This window comes from Coregonus lavaretus, assembly GCF_964263955.1.
Source record: "Coregonus lavaretus genome assembly, chromosome: 37".
Lineage (NCBI taxonomy): Eukaryota > Metazoa > Chordata > Actinopteri > Salmoniformes > Salmonidae > Coregonus > Coregonus lavaretus.
This window is the reverse complement of record NC_140024.1, coordinates 16,756,655-16,774,510: the sequence shown is the minus strand read 5'-3', so window position 1 is coordinate 16,774,510 and position 17,856 is coordinate 16,756,655. Positions and strand designations below refer to the sequence as shown.

The window sequence follows — 17,856 nt, the reverse complement described above, 5'->3', positions numbered from 1 at the left end:
TTGATAAACTTGTAAACCCACTTTTGAGGAAATGGCCCTTGAATGTTTTGGTACACCTACTGGAGAGCTCTTCTTTGTCTACACCTATTCATCGTCGTTCACACCCTCTTAAGCCTTAGCCCCACCCATCTCTTTAGGTATTCACATGTGAGGCCATGTGCTAAACAGAGTGAGTAAGGTATTGTAGTAAACAACCAAAGATTTCAAGATTAAAAATGGTGAATGTAGTAGCCTACAATAAGGAAAAACTCCAGGTAACAATACACTATCTAGTCCTTTGCCTATATCCTAATCTGACTTTGGTGCAGGTCATGTTGTTGTTCACATTACCGTCTCTGGTAAACACACACTATATCAAACAAAATTAAAGTTTATTTGTCACATGCACAGGATACAAAGCTGTAAACGGTACAGTGAAATGGTTACTTGCATAATTGCATAGTAGCAATATCAAAAATAGAACATGTCCAAATAAAAATGTTGTATAAATATTTTAGAATTATTAGATGATGCTTCCGAGACACACTTGTCTAAATTGATGGGTCATGTGAAAGAAATGCTATAACCACCCCCCAGCCACATCTAGCTAAGTGGATGGGTCACTATTGTCTAGACATGTAATAATAATAATAAATAATATGCCATTTAGCAGACGCTTTTATCCAAAGCGACTTACAGTCATGTGCGCATACATTTTTAAGTATGGGTGGTCCCGGGGATCGAACCCACTACCCTGGCGTTACAAGCGCCATGCTCTACCAATTGAGCTACAGAGGACCTTACCACATGGAGTCTTTTGTTTAGACATGTAGGTAGCTAGCTAAACAATGAACCATAATCCCAACCCATACTACTAGCAATACAAACTGATTGACATAGCTAGCCACCATGCATGAAATGCTGTAGTATGAATCTGCAGGTAGCTAAAGCTAACCAACTAGGTTCAATGTTAGCTAGCTAGCTAACATTATGCTACAACTACCAATGCAAAATGCTTTCTGAGATACAAATAATATTACTACACAGATCATACACACAACATTAGCTAGCAAGCCAGCAAGTTAACGTTCGTTAGCTAGCTAACAGTACGCTTTAACTTGCAATGAAAATGACTTTCTGACAAAATTAGAAACATATAATATCTGAAAATGTAGCTAACTCTTACCCGTAAACATGGATGAATGCTTCATAGCAGTCTGGAACCCCTTTAGCTGACCATTTTGTTTGTACAACTTGTTTGGCCCGTGTTGTGTCAAGTCACTCCGGTTCACACTGACCGTGTGCAGAAAGTAGTCCATTACAACTTTTCCCCACTGATCTGCTCAATTCAGGGCAGCAAAGTTGTTGAGAGCAGTAGCAACACTTTTGCAGTTCTCTGTGGCTAATGTTTTATCTTTCAAAAAATCTGCGGTAGGAAGGATTATTTACACTTACTGATTAGCTCATGTTATTGACAGAAACATGCTACATGGCAGACCAATCCGAACTCATCTCTTGGCATGTCCAGCCCATCCATTATCTCAGCCAATCATGGCTAGCAGGAAGGTTCTTGTCTTTTTCCGTTGCTAAACCAACTAGGCTCGTAATTTAACAATTTTATTTGTATTTAAGACACATGAAAGTTCACATATTCCAGAAGGCATTTCTGCCCCAACACATATTTTGATCAAAATAAAACGATTACGTTCAAATGCCTCTCCTGTGAAGTAGTGACGTATGACATACGCCTAGCTTCCTGAACGGGTCACATTTATGAGCCCATTGCTGTGCCTTTCAGCTGCAAAGCAAAGGTAGATAGTTGTGAGCCCAGTGCTGTGTCTTTCAGCTGGGGTCTAGTGACTCTGGAGAGGAAAACAATAGGTGTAAAATGAGTCACGCCATACAGCGTATTGTCTGTGGAAACACACAAAGGGTTTCTGTGGAAACGCACAGATTTGTTATGCTTTTTACAAGGGTTTGAGACAAATGTGTGCTCTGCGAAAATCACTGTGCAAGTGTAATACAAGCATGCCTGCTTTTGGCTTGTCTTCGTAGTTTGACGCAAATAAATGCAGTGACTTCCCATCTCTTGTTCTAGTCAGATAACCAAACATTGTTCAACATCTTCAAAGCTCTCCCGTGGCCTAGGGCTCCAGCTTATCCTGAGTGCTAATAGAGAACTAACAGTAACAATAAAATGCATTACTGAACATGATTCACACCTAACATAAATATGAGGTGTACAATAGTACTGTGTTTCAAGTTGTATAGTGTAACACACTGTTGTAATGTGGCAATTAACTGCCTTCAGTAGATCATCAGTATGCTGTAATTTGTTCAATTTGCCACATGGTACTGATTTGCTTGGGTATGAGGTTGGACTAAAACAAAATCATAATAAGAGGGCAAAATACTACCACTGACAAACATCCAGTCTATCCAGACATTTGTAAAATAATCTAACTATCAATGTGATGACAAACAGCCCCCACACATTGTGATTTGACCCTGGCAGAGGTGGAAAGGACTTTATAAATATAATCATTAACTCAATGAGGCTAGTCTTGGACTGTGACCCAGGAGTGGAATTCACTGTCCTTATCACCACTCTCAGTAGTACAATACTGAGCCATAAGGACCTCACAGAGCATGTATTCAACTGTAGGTCACAGAGGCATCCTCTGGCAGTCTCATCTACATCTTATACATCTGGTACTCTGCAGAGATACAACCTGGTTTACCAAATCCACCATGGCATGTAGCTAACTGTCCAGGATACAATGCGTTTCCATTTCAAATGAATATTCCCATCCCACTGGAATCACTGTAATTCAATAGAGAACAAAACTACATTGAATCGGAATTGAGTGAAAACCAAAATGACAACAACAATATAACAATGTCATTTCCACTGGGCTATTATGTAAGCTAGCTTTGGCTGGCATATTGGCAAGATAGCAAGCTGACAGAACAAACCAGCATCACCTCAAGCTGTGATGTAAATGTTCCGTCTATCTCTCCCTCTGTCTATCAATCCTACTAGAAATCCTATAGTTCACTGCACATGTTCATTCAATCAATAGCTAGGGCCCTGAATGTTTTCTGGCCAGGTCACTTGGCCAGGACAAACTCATGGCCCTACTATCTATAATAAGGTATATATTCCATTCAGAGCGCATCACTTACCTAGTTCATTGACCAGTGGTGTCCCGGTGGTCTCCACGCCCCCCATCACCATCTCTACCGTGTCCTGGGGCAGTCTGTGTGTCCTGGCTGCTGCCCTGTACAGGTCAGGGTCCACCTCTCCGTTCTGTAGTCCGTTATGAGGGCCCCTTACTGGGGGCACAAACTGCAGTCCCCCCGGAGGAGCCTTGTACGGCATAGCTTTGGTCATCCTGTGTGGAGAGACATGCTTCCCTCCCCCTCCTCCTCCAGCTCCTCCTCCACTCACCTTCTTCTGCTTCTGAGAAGCTCCAGTGCCAACCCCCAAACCCATGTCCACCCTTACTCCTGCCCCAGGATTAACCCCGGCCCCTGTACTACCACTAGTCCTTTTCTTCTTGCGTGCCTCTGCTCGTGCTCTCGGGGTGTCTGGGGCTGGAGGACAGGCGGTGAGGAGGTGTGGTCCAACCCCCCCTGGGGCCCCTCCCGGCCTCCCTGGTCCCCCTGCCGCTCCAGGGGGCAGCTTGGGGGGTTTGGGTTGCTTGTGTTGGGTGTGTAGACGCAGGCTGTCGATGAACTCCTCACAGTGCAGCAGGTGGTGCTCAGGCTCCCAGGTGTCCTCCTTGCTGCCGTAACCCTTCCACCGGATCAGGTACTCCCACTTGCCCTTCTTGTTGCGCCGCTTGTCCATGATCCGCTCCACCTAGAGGGAGAAAATCAAGAAAGAGATTTTCAAATGACATGATCACAATTCAATGACATTATCCTTGCCTAATAAATCAGTTCCTTCGCCATTCATTCAAAACATTTGCACATGATACCATTTGTAATGATTTCAAATCAGAGCCAAAAAGGTACCACCTGTTACCATGTCATTCTCTAGTAAGCATGTGTAATAGGGATGTAAAATAAAGTGTGACCAGGATAGAGCTCCACTTTGAATCTCTCCTCTTTAATGTTAACATAACCAGTCTATCAGTGAATCTGTTCTGGAATTGCTGTGCTTATAGGCAAGCTCTCGTCATGCGTTAGAGAGAGCTGTTATGGGAGATAGGCTCTAGGAGAGGAATGATGGAAGCAGCACTGTGATCACACCATTACAGATGAACCAGATATCTGTTTTGTGGATGATGATATAGGATTGATCAGCAAGTCAGAGTGGGACATTTCAACAAAGTTATCTAACTTCAATAATGTAAAATGTGGAGCTGACACACTGAGCATTTTTGGCATAAGGGTAGTTATATATGAATTCAATCACTTTCTGACTGAACGAAACCTTCCATGAATGTTTGCCCATGGTAGAAGTGGTCAGAAAGTGACTTGCCAAAACATTCAGGAGATAAAGGTGCTCAGAGTTGACCCATTTTGCATACCCACCCTACCATGAAAAAATTAATAAAAAAAATAAATAGGTCATTTAGCAGACGCTCTTATCCAGAGCGACTTACAGGAGCAATTAGGGTTAAGTGCCTTGCTCAAGGGCACATCGACAGATTTTTCACCTAGTCGGCTCGGGGATTAGAACCAGAGACCTTTCGGTTACTGGCACAACGCTCTTAACCACTAAGCTACCTGCCGCCCAACATGAGACATCCATGTTTTCATCACTGGAAAAGATAAACAGTTGGGTTTGATATCATTTGAAAGCTTACAAACAGGGTTGTCAAACTATTTTATAATCACTTTTAGAGGTGAAAGCCATGTTGTGGCTATAAACAAGTGAGAAGCGTGACTCCAAACTGCTGTCTGAAAGCAATGGGCACTTTCTCATTCACTCAAGATATTTCATTGTTTTAGAAACATGAAATGAAATGGGTGATTATAGTGGCTACACTACAGTCTAGTTTGTCCATTGTGTAACAGACAGGCAGGGTGTTTTGGACATATTCTCAAATGTACAATAATTAGACTCAGGAGAGCTGGTAATGATGGAGACAATGTTTGGCAGCACTGAACAAGTCCATTACCAATGAGGAACCATTCAAATGTTCAGCGGCTATATCTGGAATACACAAATAATACAAATCACAAACCTTAAAGTGTAGACTGACACGCACAGACTCAACAAGAACAGCACACAAATAAACAGAAAAACTGACAATAGAAGCAATTCCATCCTGGCTCCAACACAGAAGGACTGGCACAGGAACGCAAATGTACTGATAAAGAGTAGATGTCAGTGGAATAGTATACACACACACATACTTCCCTGACTAAACAGAAGGATCTCTGAGGGGGAAGAATCTGTTTCAAAACTGACCAAATCATTTGGTTTTGCCCTATAGACACTTACAGTATTGTTATTTTTTATTTTACTAGTCAAGTCAGTTAAGAACAAATTCTTATTTACAATGACGGCCTACACCGGCCAAACCCAGACGATGCTGGGCCAATTGTGGACCGCCCTATGGGACTCCCAATCACGGCCGGTTGTGATACAGCCTGGAATCGAACCAGGGGATCTGTAGTGACGCCTCAAGCACTGAGATGCATTGCCTTAGACCGTTGCGCCACTCGGGAGCCACAGACAGAAGCACAAAGCACTTCTTCTTCCTAAACTCTATATTAACACTACTCAAGCCGGCCAATAGTACCAACTCCAGAGAGCTGGGAACTTCAGGGCAGCATATCCCATCTCAATTAAAAAATAGAGCAAAACCTAACATCTCAGACTATTCTAGCACAGATTAAGACACACTGTATATACAAACTTCATGAATTACTTACACTATACATACAAATGTATGTGGACACCCCTTCAGATTAGTGGATTCGGCTATTTCAGCCACACCCGTTGCTGACAGGTGTATAAAATCTAGCACACAGCCATGCAATCTCCATAGACAAACATTGGCAGAAAAATGGCCTTGCTGAAGAGCTCAGTGACTTTCAATGTAGCACCGTCATAGGATGCCAACTTTCCAACAAGTCAGTTCGTCACAATTCTGCCCTGCTAGAGCTGCCCCTGTCAACTGTAAGTGCTGTTATTGTGAAGTGGAAATGTTTAAGAGCAACAACGGCTCAGCCGTGAAGTGGTAGGCCACACAAGCTCACAGAATGGGACTGCCGAGTGCTGAAGAGCTTAGCGCGCAAAAATCGTCTGTCCTCAGTTGCAACACTCACTACCGAGTTCCAAACTGCCTCTGGAACCAACGTCAGCACAAGAGCTGTTCATCGGGAGCTTCATGAAATGGGTTTCCATGGCCGAGCAGCCGCACACAAGCCTATGATCACCATGCGCAATGCCAAGCGTTGGCTGGAGTGGTGTAAAGCTAGCCACCATTGGACTCTGGGGCAGCTTCACCATCTGGCAGTCCGACGGACGAATCTGGGTTTGGCCGATACCAGGAAAACACTACCTGTCTCAATGCATAGTGCCAACTGTAAAGTTTGGTGGAGGAGGAATAATGGTCTGGGGTTGTTTTTCATGGTTCGGGCTAGGCCCCTTAGTTCCAGTGAAGGGAAATCTTAATGCTACAGCATACAATGACATTCTAGACGATTCCGTGCTTCCAAATTTGTGGCAACAGTTCGGGGAAGGCCTTTTCTTGTTTCAGCATGACAATGCCCCCGTAAACAAAGCGTGGTCCATATAAAAATGGTTTGTCGAGATCGGTGTGGAAGAACTTGACTGGCCTGCACAGAGCCCTGACCTCAACCCCATCGAACACCTTTGGGATGAATTGGAACGCAGACTGCGAGCCAGGCCTAATCGCCCAACATCAGTGCCCGACCTCACTAATGCTCTTCTGGCTGAATGGAAGTCCTCGCAGCAAAGTTCCAACATCTAGTGGAAAGCCTTCCCAGAAGACTAGAGAGTATTATAGCAGCAAAGGAGGGACCAACTCCATTTTAATGCCCATGATTTTGGAATGAGATATTCGACAAGCAGGTGTCCACATACTTTTGGTCATGTAGTGTATGTCTCTCGGCTTCTGGGGAGAGTTGATTCCTAAAAGTACATTTGTAACGTGTTGCTGGTGGGAGATACAGTAGGACCCGCTGCACTGTGGGAAGGAGATAAGAACCCATAGGCTGACATGTAGGCTGCTATCATGGAGAACCCTTAAACATGACTGTGGATATTCATGGTCACACACACACACACACACACACACACACACACACACACACACACACACACACACACACACTGGTTGAGCATGACATTTGACAGAGCCATTACAAAGAGTCAAGGGGGAGCTTTCTCCATTGTACACACAGACACCCATATGAATAATAAAAGGTTATGTTCTATGGATCATGAGTTATGACCCTTTCAGTAGCCTATATCATTCTGTATAACATTCTGTTTTCGTAGTATGTTTATGTGTGTGTGTGTATATATGTGCGTATGGTACAGGTGCTCTCCTGTTTACCGGTTGCATGTCCACCCCCAGAGACAAACAAAAAGAAACAAGCCTAATTGGTTGGCAGCAGCTCTCACGCCCTCCAGCACATCATCTCAGGAGGGACCTTCCCCCTAGTTCCTAGTTCCTCCTAGATCTGCTGTTCTCATGGAGGCAGTTGATAATGGCACTGGAGAAACTAGCTGCAGACCTTGACGCTTCAGGTTCTCTGTAGCCATTCACGGTTTATTCCAATAATCATCATTACATGCTGCAGAAAAGTAATAATAGACTCATTCAATCTTTATTATCACATTGCTTCCTTTAGGAAGCCACACACTGTAGAATTTAAGTGTGTCAATAGACATAACTCGATATCTATGGTGTCCTCTTTCAATAATTTGTGACGGGCTCTTAAGATTGCAAATGAATATACAGTTCTCTATAGATTGTCAGCTACTAACTTTAATTGATTACCTATGTTGTTCTTTGACAGTACAACATTTAAGATAGAAACAAAATGAGTATTGGCGTTTTATAGAGAACAGAGTCTGTTTATACTGTAATCCATTTCTTGATCCAGTCCTCCATTCATTACACAACCTCGCATCTTGCCAATAGTTGTTTTTCTTCAGCAGTTAACCTTGTATCAGATGGAAGTGCCCTGACATTTAGCCCCAGCATTTCCTTGGTGTTTAGTGGTCTCATACACAATGCTGCGGATGACATGCTGTGGGAAGACAAGCAGACTCCCACACTAAGGAGCATGCAGACATCAGTCTGGCTACTATACTTTACCCTCCCCACTAGCTATGTAGCTGCCTGCCTCCAGTTCAAATGCTTTTCTCCTTTCCTTTAGAAAACATCCTCCCACCCACATGACTTCAATGGAGCTTGATTTAGCCCTAGCATCGAAGGTGGGAGGGGCAGCATGTGTGTGTGTTGGTGTGTGTGTGTGCCTGTGTGTGTACACAGGAGAGTTTAATGAAATGCATGTCCAGTGTTTAAAAGAAAAAAATGAGTAACAAAGTAGTGATTTGCTCCTACACAGGAGAGCGCGAGCAGCACAGAGCTCCACACGACATTAACATCTGTGTAACACACACAGCAAGCCGGAATGGCCGTCTGTCTCCCAGCAAGTCCATTAACACATAGTAGGACACTGAGCCCAAATGGCCATCTGCCCATTACCTGCCCATTACCGGGACATAAATACAGAGCCGCTCCACATTGATACTATGCTGGCCTGTGTATAACAGTTACAGTGCATTCAGAAAGTATTCAGACCCCTTCACTTTTTCCACAATTTGTTACGTTGCAGCCTTATTCTAAAATTGATGATTGTTTCTTTTTTTCCCCTCATCAATCTACACACAATACCCCATAATGACAAAGCAAAAACAGGTTTTTAGAAATGTTTGCACATTTATAAAAAAATAAAAAGAATGGAAATATCACATTTACATAAGTATTCAGACCATTTACTCAGTACTTTGTTGAAGCACCTTTGGCAGCGATTACAGCATCGATTCTTGGGTATAACGCTAGAAGCTTGGCACACCTGTATTTGGGGAGTTTCTCTCATTCTTCTCTGCAGATCCTCTCAAACTCTGCACATCTATTTTCAGGTCTCTCCAGAGATGTTCGATCAGGTTCAAGTCCGGGCTCTGGCTGGGCCACTCAAGGACATTCAGAGACTTGTCCCGAAGCCACTCCTGCATTATCTTGGCTCTGTGCTTATGGTCGTTGTCCTGTTGGAAGGTGAACCTTCACCACAGTCTGAGGTCCTGAGTGCTCTGGAGCAGGTTTTCATCAAGGATCTCTCTGTACTTTGCATATTTCCCTCGATCCTGACTAGTCTCCCAGTCCCTGCCGCTGAAAAACATCCCCACAGCATGATGCTGCCACCACCATGCTTTACCGTAGGGATGGTATTGGCCAGGTGATGAGCGGTGCCTGGTTTCTTCCAGACGTGATGCTTGGCATTCAGGCCAAAGAGTTCAATCTTGGTTTAATCAGACCAGAGAATCTTGTTTCTCATGGTCTGAGAGTCCTTTAGGTGCCTTTTGGAAAATTCCAAGTGGGCTGTCATGTGTCTTTTACTGAGGAGTGGCTTCCGCCTGGCCACTCTACCATAAAGGCCTGATTGGTGGAGTGCTGCAGAGATGGTTGTCCTTCTGGAAGGTTCTACCATCTCCACAGAGGAGCTCTGTCAGAGTGACCATCGAGTTCTTGGTCACGTCCCTGACCAAGGCCCTTCTCCTCCAATTGCTCAGTGGCGGCCAGCTCTAGGAAGAGTCTTGGTGGTTCCAAACTTCTTCCATTTAAGAATGAAGGAGGCCACTGTGTTCTTGGGGACCTTCAATGCTGCAGAATTTTTTGGTACCCTTCCCCAGATCTGTGCCTCGACACAATTCTGTCTCGGAGCTCAACGGACAATTCCTTCGACCTCATGGCTTGGTTTTTGCTCTGACATGCACTGTCAACTGTGGGACCTTTCCAAATCATGTCCAATCAATTGAATTTACCACAGGTGGACTCCAATCAAGTTGTAGAAACATCTCAAGGATGATCAATGGAAACACGATGAACCTGAGCTCAATTTCGAGTCTCATAGCAAATGGTCTGAATACTTATGTAAATAAGGTATTTCTGTTTTTTATTTTTAATAAATTAGCAAAAAGTTCTAATAAAAGCTTTGTCATTATGGGGAATTGTGTGTAGATTGATGAGGATTTTTTTGTATTTAATCCATTTTAAAATAAGGCTGTAACATAACAATATGTGGAAAAAGTGAAGGGGTCTGAATACTTTCTGAATGCACTGTACACAGTGTATCATATTAAGCCTGAATGGTGGTCTGTGCCCAGCTTGCTCATTACCAGAGAGAGGAGTGATATTAAAGAGACATGTGCTGTGGAGAGTCTTCACCTCATTCCCTGAAGCCAGCTGCTTCTTACAGCGCCATGGTGGCCCTGGCCAGTCTGCTCCTTCTGACAATGACCACCCCCAAGGGGGACAATCAGCAGGGGGCAGACGTTCAATCTCAGTAGCGCACACACACACACACGTGTGCATGCACATACACACGCATGCACACAGACACACAGACACACACACACACACACAGTTGGGCTGGTGTAATGAGACCGTAACATCCTCTTTCTCACTCTGACGTTAAGGGCCATTGTTAGTGGCCGGACCTGACATGTCACCCTGCTGGGTTCTTACTTCCAAATTGATTCTTTCTGTATGCCTGTTGGCCAACTATTCAATAGGAACCACAAGCCAAGAACACTGATTACATGTACATTTGCAGACAAGTGGACATAAACACGAGAAACAAAAAGAAACACACACACACACACACCTCTTCCATTCCCTTTGCATTCCAACTAGGCTATCAGGCTAATATTTAATGTTGAAGGTTTTAGGTGTGGATGTGGAGCTGTTGAGCTCCAGCAGTGACGAATGCTCCTGCCTCCCGAGGTGCTGTGCACATTAGTATGACTAAACAACCTAAGATGGGCGAGCAGCAGGGGTGTCATGAAGAGACCATTACGATGCTTACTGCCCAGCGGTCACACTAACCAGATCAAAGCAGACTTCAGAGAGAGAGAGAGAGAGGAGGGGGAAAACACTCTCCTTCCTCAGGTTAGTAAAACAGACAAGGGGAGTGGGTTGGAGAGGGGTTCAACAACACACAATACATGACTATGAGCTGGCAGGGCATCAGTGGAGGTGGAGATGCCTATCCTGAGCTGCCAAAAGCCTCTGAGCCTCCAGTTCACAGTACCCAGAGCCTGGGTATAGCAGGAACACACTGAGGCCTGCCAGGGCCGAGTACTGCAATTGAAAAGGTGTCATAGGGGTTAATTTAGTCCTTCTAAATTAAATTTGTGTTTGTTTGTGGTGAACACAGAATTCATGAAAGAAGCCAAATCTCAAATTAAGCAATGGGCTTGAACACATTGTGAGTATACGGTCTCTGAGACAGCTTCAGTGTATTTGGCGGCCCATTAAGTGCTGTGTATCAGAGAGAAGCAGAAAGAGAAGCAGAGAGAGAGAGAGAGAAGCAGAGAAATTAATGTTTGAGTGATGGTGCATAAGAAAGTAGCATAATTGTACAATCATAGGCCTATCATATTTCAAAGATATTCCTCTGAAATCTTTGTGAAATTAAGTTGAGACATGATCTTGAAATATCAATAATTCTAAGCTCTTCAATGTTTCAAATTCGATGCACACCATTTTGATTCAACATGCATGGCATTTAACTGGGTGTATAGGCCTAGATGTTTCAGTTCCTAATTGGAAAGTACAAAAACTATAGTTCAAATTCCTCTTCTGCACATCATAGCTTCTTAGTTATTCTAAACTAAGTGTATCATAGGCCTATAGTTTGTTAGGTAGCCTAACACACCTTCATATGTAACACACTTACAGACCTACATTTCCTGAATCAAATTCATGAGCCATACAGAAGGACACTATTGATAGTGAAGTCTTCCTCTCATGCTTTTATTACCATGAGGTTTAACCAGCTCACCTCACCTCGCTTACTGGAATACACAGATCTATGTGCAAAAAAGGCACGTCTAGAAGGAACCTGTGCTGTCAATTTCAATAAGTGATCGTCATCGTTTTGACCGTCAGAAATTGCACATTTACGTTGTAGCCAATTAATATGCCATACGAAATGTGACCAGGGCTTGTTAGGTTACAGTGGGGAAAAAAGTATTTAGTCAGCCACCAATTGTGCAAGTTCTCCCACTTAAAAAGATGAGAGAGGCCTGTAATTTTCATCATAGGTACACGTCAACTATGACAGACAAAATGAGAAAAATAATTCCAGAAAATCACATTGTAGGATTTTTAATGAATTTATTTGCAAATTATAGGGGAAAATAAGTATTTGGTCAATAACAAAAGTTTCTCAATACTTTGTTATATACCCTTTGTTGGCAATGACACAGGTCAAACGTTTTCTGTAAGTCTTCACAAGGTTTTCACACACTGTTGCTGGTATTTTGGCCCATTCCTCCATGCAGATCTCCTCTAGAGCAGTGATGTTTTGGGGCTGTCGCTGGGCAACACGGACTTTCAACTCCCTCCAAAGATTTTCTATGGGGTTGAGATCTGGAGACTGGCTAGGCCACTCCAGGACCTTGAAATGCTTCTTACGAAGCCACTCCTTTGTTGCCCGGGCGGTGTGTTTGGGATCATTGTCATGCTGAAAGACCCAGCCACGTTTCATCTTCAATGCCCTTGCTGATGGAAGGAGGTTTTCACTCAAAATCTCACGATACATGGCCCCATTCATTCTTTCCTTTACACGGATCAGTCGTCCTGGTCCCTTTGCAGAAAAACAGCCCCAAAGCATGATGTTTCCACCCCCATGCTTCACAGTAGGTATGGTGTTCTTTGGATGCAACTCAGCATTCTTTGTCCTCCAAACACGACGAGGAGTTTTTACCAAAAAGTTCTATTTTGGTTTCATCTGACCATATGACATTCTCCCAATCCTCTTCTGGATCATCCAAATGCAATCTAGCAAACTTCAGACGGGCCTGGACATGTACTGGCTTAAGCAGGGGGACACGTCTGGCACTGCAGGATTTGAGTCCCTGGCGGTGTAGTGTGTTACTGATGGTAGGCTTTGTTACTTTGGTCCCAGCTCTCTGCAGGTCATTCACTAGGTCCCCCTGTGTGGTTCTGGGATTTTTGCTCACCGTTCTTGTGATCATTTTGACCCCACGGGGTGAGATCTTGCGTGGAGCCCCAGATCGAGGGAGATTATCAGTGGTCTTGTATGTCTTTCATTTCCTAATAATTGCTCCCACAGTTGATTTCTTCAAACCAAGCTGCTTACCTATTGCAGATTCAGTCTTCCCAGGCTGGTGCAGGTCTACAATTGTGTTTCTGGTGTCCTTTGACAGCTCTTTGGTCTTGGCCATAGTGGAGTTTGGAGTGTGACTGTTTGAGGTTGTGGACAGGTGTCTTTTATACTGATAACAAGTTCAAACAGGTGCCATTAATACAGGTAACGAGTGGAGGACAGAGGAGCCTCTTAAAGAAGAAGTTACAGGTCTGTGAGAGCCAGAAATCTTGCTTGTTTGTAGGTGACCAAATACTTATTTTCCACCATAATTTGCAAATAAATTCATAAAAAATCCTACAATGTGATTTTCTGGATTTCTTTTTCTCAATTTGTCTGTCATAGTTGACGTGTACCTATGATGAAAATTACAGGCCTCTCTCGTCTTTTTAAGTGGGAGAACTTGCAAAATTGGTGGCTGACTAAATACTTTTTTCCCCCACTGTATATAGAGCAACAGACCTCCCATCATTTAAGTGCATTTCTCATGACTAAATCGTTTTTTTAAAGGTCAACCTTTTACTGTGCAATGATTAAAATGGTTGAATATAGATTCAAACTCCTGAAGAGGAGTATTTCGTGGAAAGTGGACATGCACATTTTCCAACTATGTCAGCAAAAAGGAAATGTAGGCCTTATGACAATGTTATTACTCATGACAAAAAATTACTCATTATTACTAATAGCTCAGTTGGTAGAGCATGGGGGTTGCAATGCCAGGGTTGTGGGTTCGATTCCCACAGGGGGCCAGTATGGAAAAAGTACGAAAATGTGTGCACTCAATACTGTAAGTTGCTCTGGATAAGAGCATCTGCTAAATGCCTAAAATGTAATGAATAAGAATTATAATCAATCTCTACAGCCTAAGGAAAACAGTCAAATGGTGATCATTTCAGAAGCCATTTAAATTGACTCAACCATTTCTCAAAGCAATAGTGAAACAATGTAACAGAGAATTCCTAGCCAATAAATCAGAGGAAAGCACACATTTTAGTTATGACAACAAACAACAGGAAATAGCTCACAGCTGAGAACAAGCACTGATGTCAACCTGGCCAACAGTTGATGGTGACATGCCACACAGTAGGTCAAGTGCAAGGCAACTTATTTACCTACAGTTGAAGTCGGAAGTTTACATACACCTTAGCCAAATACATTTAAACTCAGTTTTTCACAATTCGTGACATTTAATCCTAGTAAAAATGCCCTGTCTTAGGTCAGTTAGGATCACCACTTTATTTTAAGTTGTGAAATTTCAGAATAATAGTAGAGAGAATTATTTATTTCAGCTTTTATTTCTTTCATCACATTCCCAGTGGGTCAGAAGTTTACATACATTCAATTAGTATTTGGTAGCATTGCCTTTAAATTGTTTAACTTGGGTCAAACGTTTCGGGTAGCCTTCCACAAGCTTCCCACAATAAATTGGGTGAATTTTGGCCAATTCCTCCTGACAGAGCTGGTGTAACTGAGTCAGGTTTGTAGGCCTCCTTGCTCGCACACGCTTTTTCAGTTCTGCCGACAAATTTTCTATAGGATTGAGGTCAGGGCTTTGTGATGGCCACTCCAATACCTTGACTTTGTTGTCCTTAACCATTTTGCCACAACGTTGGAAGTATGCTTGGGTTCATTGTCCATTTGGAAGACCCATTTGCGACCAAGCTTTAACTTCCTTGAGATGTTGCTTCAATATATCCACATAATTTTCCTTCCTCATGATGCCATCTATTTTGTGAAGTGCACCAGTCCCTCCTGCAGCAAAGCACCCCCACAGCATGATGCTGCCACCCCCGTGCTTCACGGTTGGGATGGTGTTCTTCGGCTTGCAAGCGTTCCCCTTTTTCCTCCAAACATAATGATGGTCATTATGGCCAAACAGTTCTATTTTTGTTTCATCAGACCAGAGGACTTTTCTCCAAAAAGTACGATCTTTGTCCCCATATGCAGTTGCAAACCGTAGTCTGGCTTTTTTATGGCGGTTTTGGAGCAGTGGCTTCTTTCTTGTTGAGCGGCCTTTCAGGTTATGTCGATATAGGACTTGTTTTACTGTGGATATAGATACTTTTGTACCTGTTTCCTCCAGCATCTTCACAAGGTCCTTTGCTGTTGTTCTGGGATTGATTGGCACTTTTCGCACCAAAGTACGTTCATCTCTAGGAGACAGAACGCGTCTCCTTCCTGAGCGGTATGACGGCTGCGTGGTCCCATGGTGTTTATACTTGCGTACTATTGTTTGTACAGATGAACGTGGTACCTTCAGGCGTTTGGAAATTGCTCCCAAGGATGAACCAGACTTGTGGAGGTCTACAATTTATTTTCTGAGGTCTTGGTTGATTTATTTTGATTTTCCCATAATGTCAAGCAAAGAGGCACTGAGTTTGAAGGTAGGCCTTGAAATACATCCACAGGTACACCTCCAATTGACTCAAATTATGTCAATTAGCCTATCAGAAGCTTCTAAAGCCAAGACATCATTTTCTGGAATTTTCCAAGCTGTTTAAAGGCACAGTCAACTTAGTGTACTTCTGACCCACTGGAATTGTGATACAGTGAATTATAAGTGAAATAATCTGTCTGTAAACAATTGTTGGAAAAATTACTTGTGTCATGCACAAAGTAGATGTCCTAACCGACTTGCCAAAACTATAGTTTGTTAACAAGAAATGTGTGGAGTGGTTGAAAAACGAGTGTTAATGACTCCAACCTAAGTGTATGTAAACTTCTGACTTCAACTGTATCTGGTGATGATCAGGCAATCCGACTAGTTTATGACCTTGTAATGCAACTGGTATCGGCTACCGGTGAAAATAAACTAAAACATGATCGCATGACATCACTCCTCCAATAAATTAGAGTTGGAGTCAGCAACATTGTCAACAATAGGCCCACAATAAGCACAAGACTAGCATGGAAGACTGACCAAGTTGTTGGCAGCAATAAGTCCAATCTATCACCATAAAAGTCATGCCATCCCATTGGATCAAAACTGGTTGAATCAACTTTGTTTCCACATCATTTCAACCCCCCAAAGAAATCAATGTGATGACGTTGAATCAACGTGGAAAACTGATTGGATTTGCAAAAAGTCATCAACATAAGGGCATTTTTTTCCCACCCAACTTTTAACCTAAATCCAACAAAAAAAGGCACCATGTCATTGATTTCACGTTGAATTCACGTTAGTTGAAAACTCAACCAAATGTAGGCCTAAATCAAAACTAGACGTTGAACTTAAGTCTGTGACCAGTGGGATGTGCGCGTAATCATCGAGACCTTCTAGGCTATTCCATCCATCCATCACCCAACATTTAGCTAACTTTGAGCCCCGGAATTGTTGAGGAGCACATTCTGGCACGCCAAATTCATCATCTAGTTAAACCACAATAACTCCATCGAAGCTTCTCCACTACATTGTTGTCACCTCCACTAAATGTTTGCTAGGCTAATCATAAATTGTCTATCCTCTGGCATGCGCACCTTCCTAACCATCACCCGTCTGGAGCTATTCACCGTGTCCGTTTAGTGCTCCTGTCACTTTATCATGACTTTCAACTCGCGCGACCGACATGGAGTTTATATTTTATGATCTTATCGCGACCTCGAACACTCAAAACTCTATACAATTCACCCGATACAAAAGTCGCCGAGGCACATTGAAAAAAAGACGAGCCTCATCTTCTCGAGAGGGTTGGTTAGTTTCGCCTGTTAAAAGGTTTAGGACATCGTTTTTTCTCTATAAACGAGGACCTCCCCTTACTTCCTAATTCCAGTATTCGTCGATATTACAGAGTATTTCGCTTAGACATGGTTTCACAGTACCTCGTAAAGGTCTCCGGAAGCCATCCTGCGGTGCGGACTTCGGCGGCGCGGCGTTCTTGCTTGCCTTGTTGGCTTTTTTGGATCCTATTCGCTCGGTGTTTTGGCCGATAGACTGGTATTAGCGAACAGCCTTGTTATTCTGAGCCAGCCGCAGTAGCAGATCATCAGACAGTGTCAATCGAGCCCGGCGCTCTGCGATGGATCGCTCTTCACTTAAAACAAACAACCAAGGGGAGATTGGGGCGGTGTTGTTTATTCAGTGCGGAGTGGATGACTGAAATTAGTCAACGTATGAACGTAATCATGTGTGAAATGCGCTCCAGTCCCCTGCGCTGTAGAGGTAGCCCAATCTCCATGAACCAAATGGATGATGAAGAGACGTCTTCAGTTGAGGGACACCAAATGATGAGTCCAATTTGCTTTCCTTTCCTGTCTGTCCAGTTGGATTGACATGATCATTTGAAGATCTAATTGGTTTTATAATCAATTTCACCTAGCACATTTGTTATTGTGAGTAATGCGAAGTAGTACATTTGATTAGAGAACTGTCATTGCTCATTATAGTAGACATATTGTCCTCTTCCATTTTACTGCCATGTTAAAATGACATGTTGACCCTGACACTCACTGTAATGAATGTTCTCCATGTAATAACATAGTTGTTAA

General features: G+C 43.1%; 1 protein-coding gene across 1 annotated transcript in view; it reads right to left on the bottom strand.

Moving 5' to 3' along the window:
• LOC311111110 (chromodomain Y-like protein 2) overlaps positions 1 to 17,427 on the bottom strand; it is a 59,228-nt gene extending 41,801 nt beyond the window's left edge. Inside the window, exons 1-2 of the mRNA XM_084153783.1 lie at positions 17,191 to 17,427; positions 3,166 to 3,844 (exon numbers count right to left, since the gene is read on the bottom strand). Of these exons, the coding sequence (XP_084009909.1) occupies positions 3,166 to 3,844; positions 17,191 to 17,214 (703 nt within the window). The 5' untranslated portion in view covers positions 17,215 to 17,427. The remainder of the gene's footprint in view (positions 1 to 3,165; positions 3,845 to 17,190) is intronic.
• Positions 17,428 to 17,856: the final 429 nt, after the last annotated feature.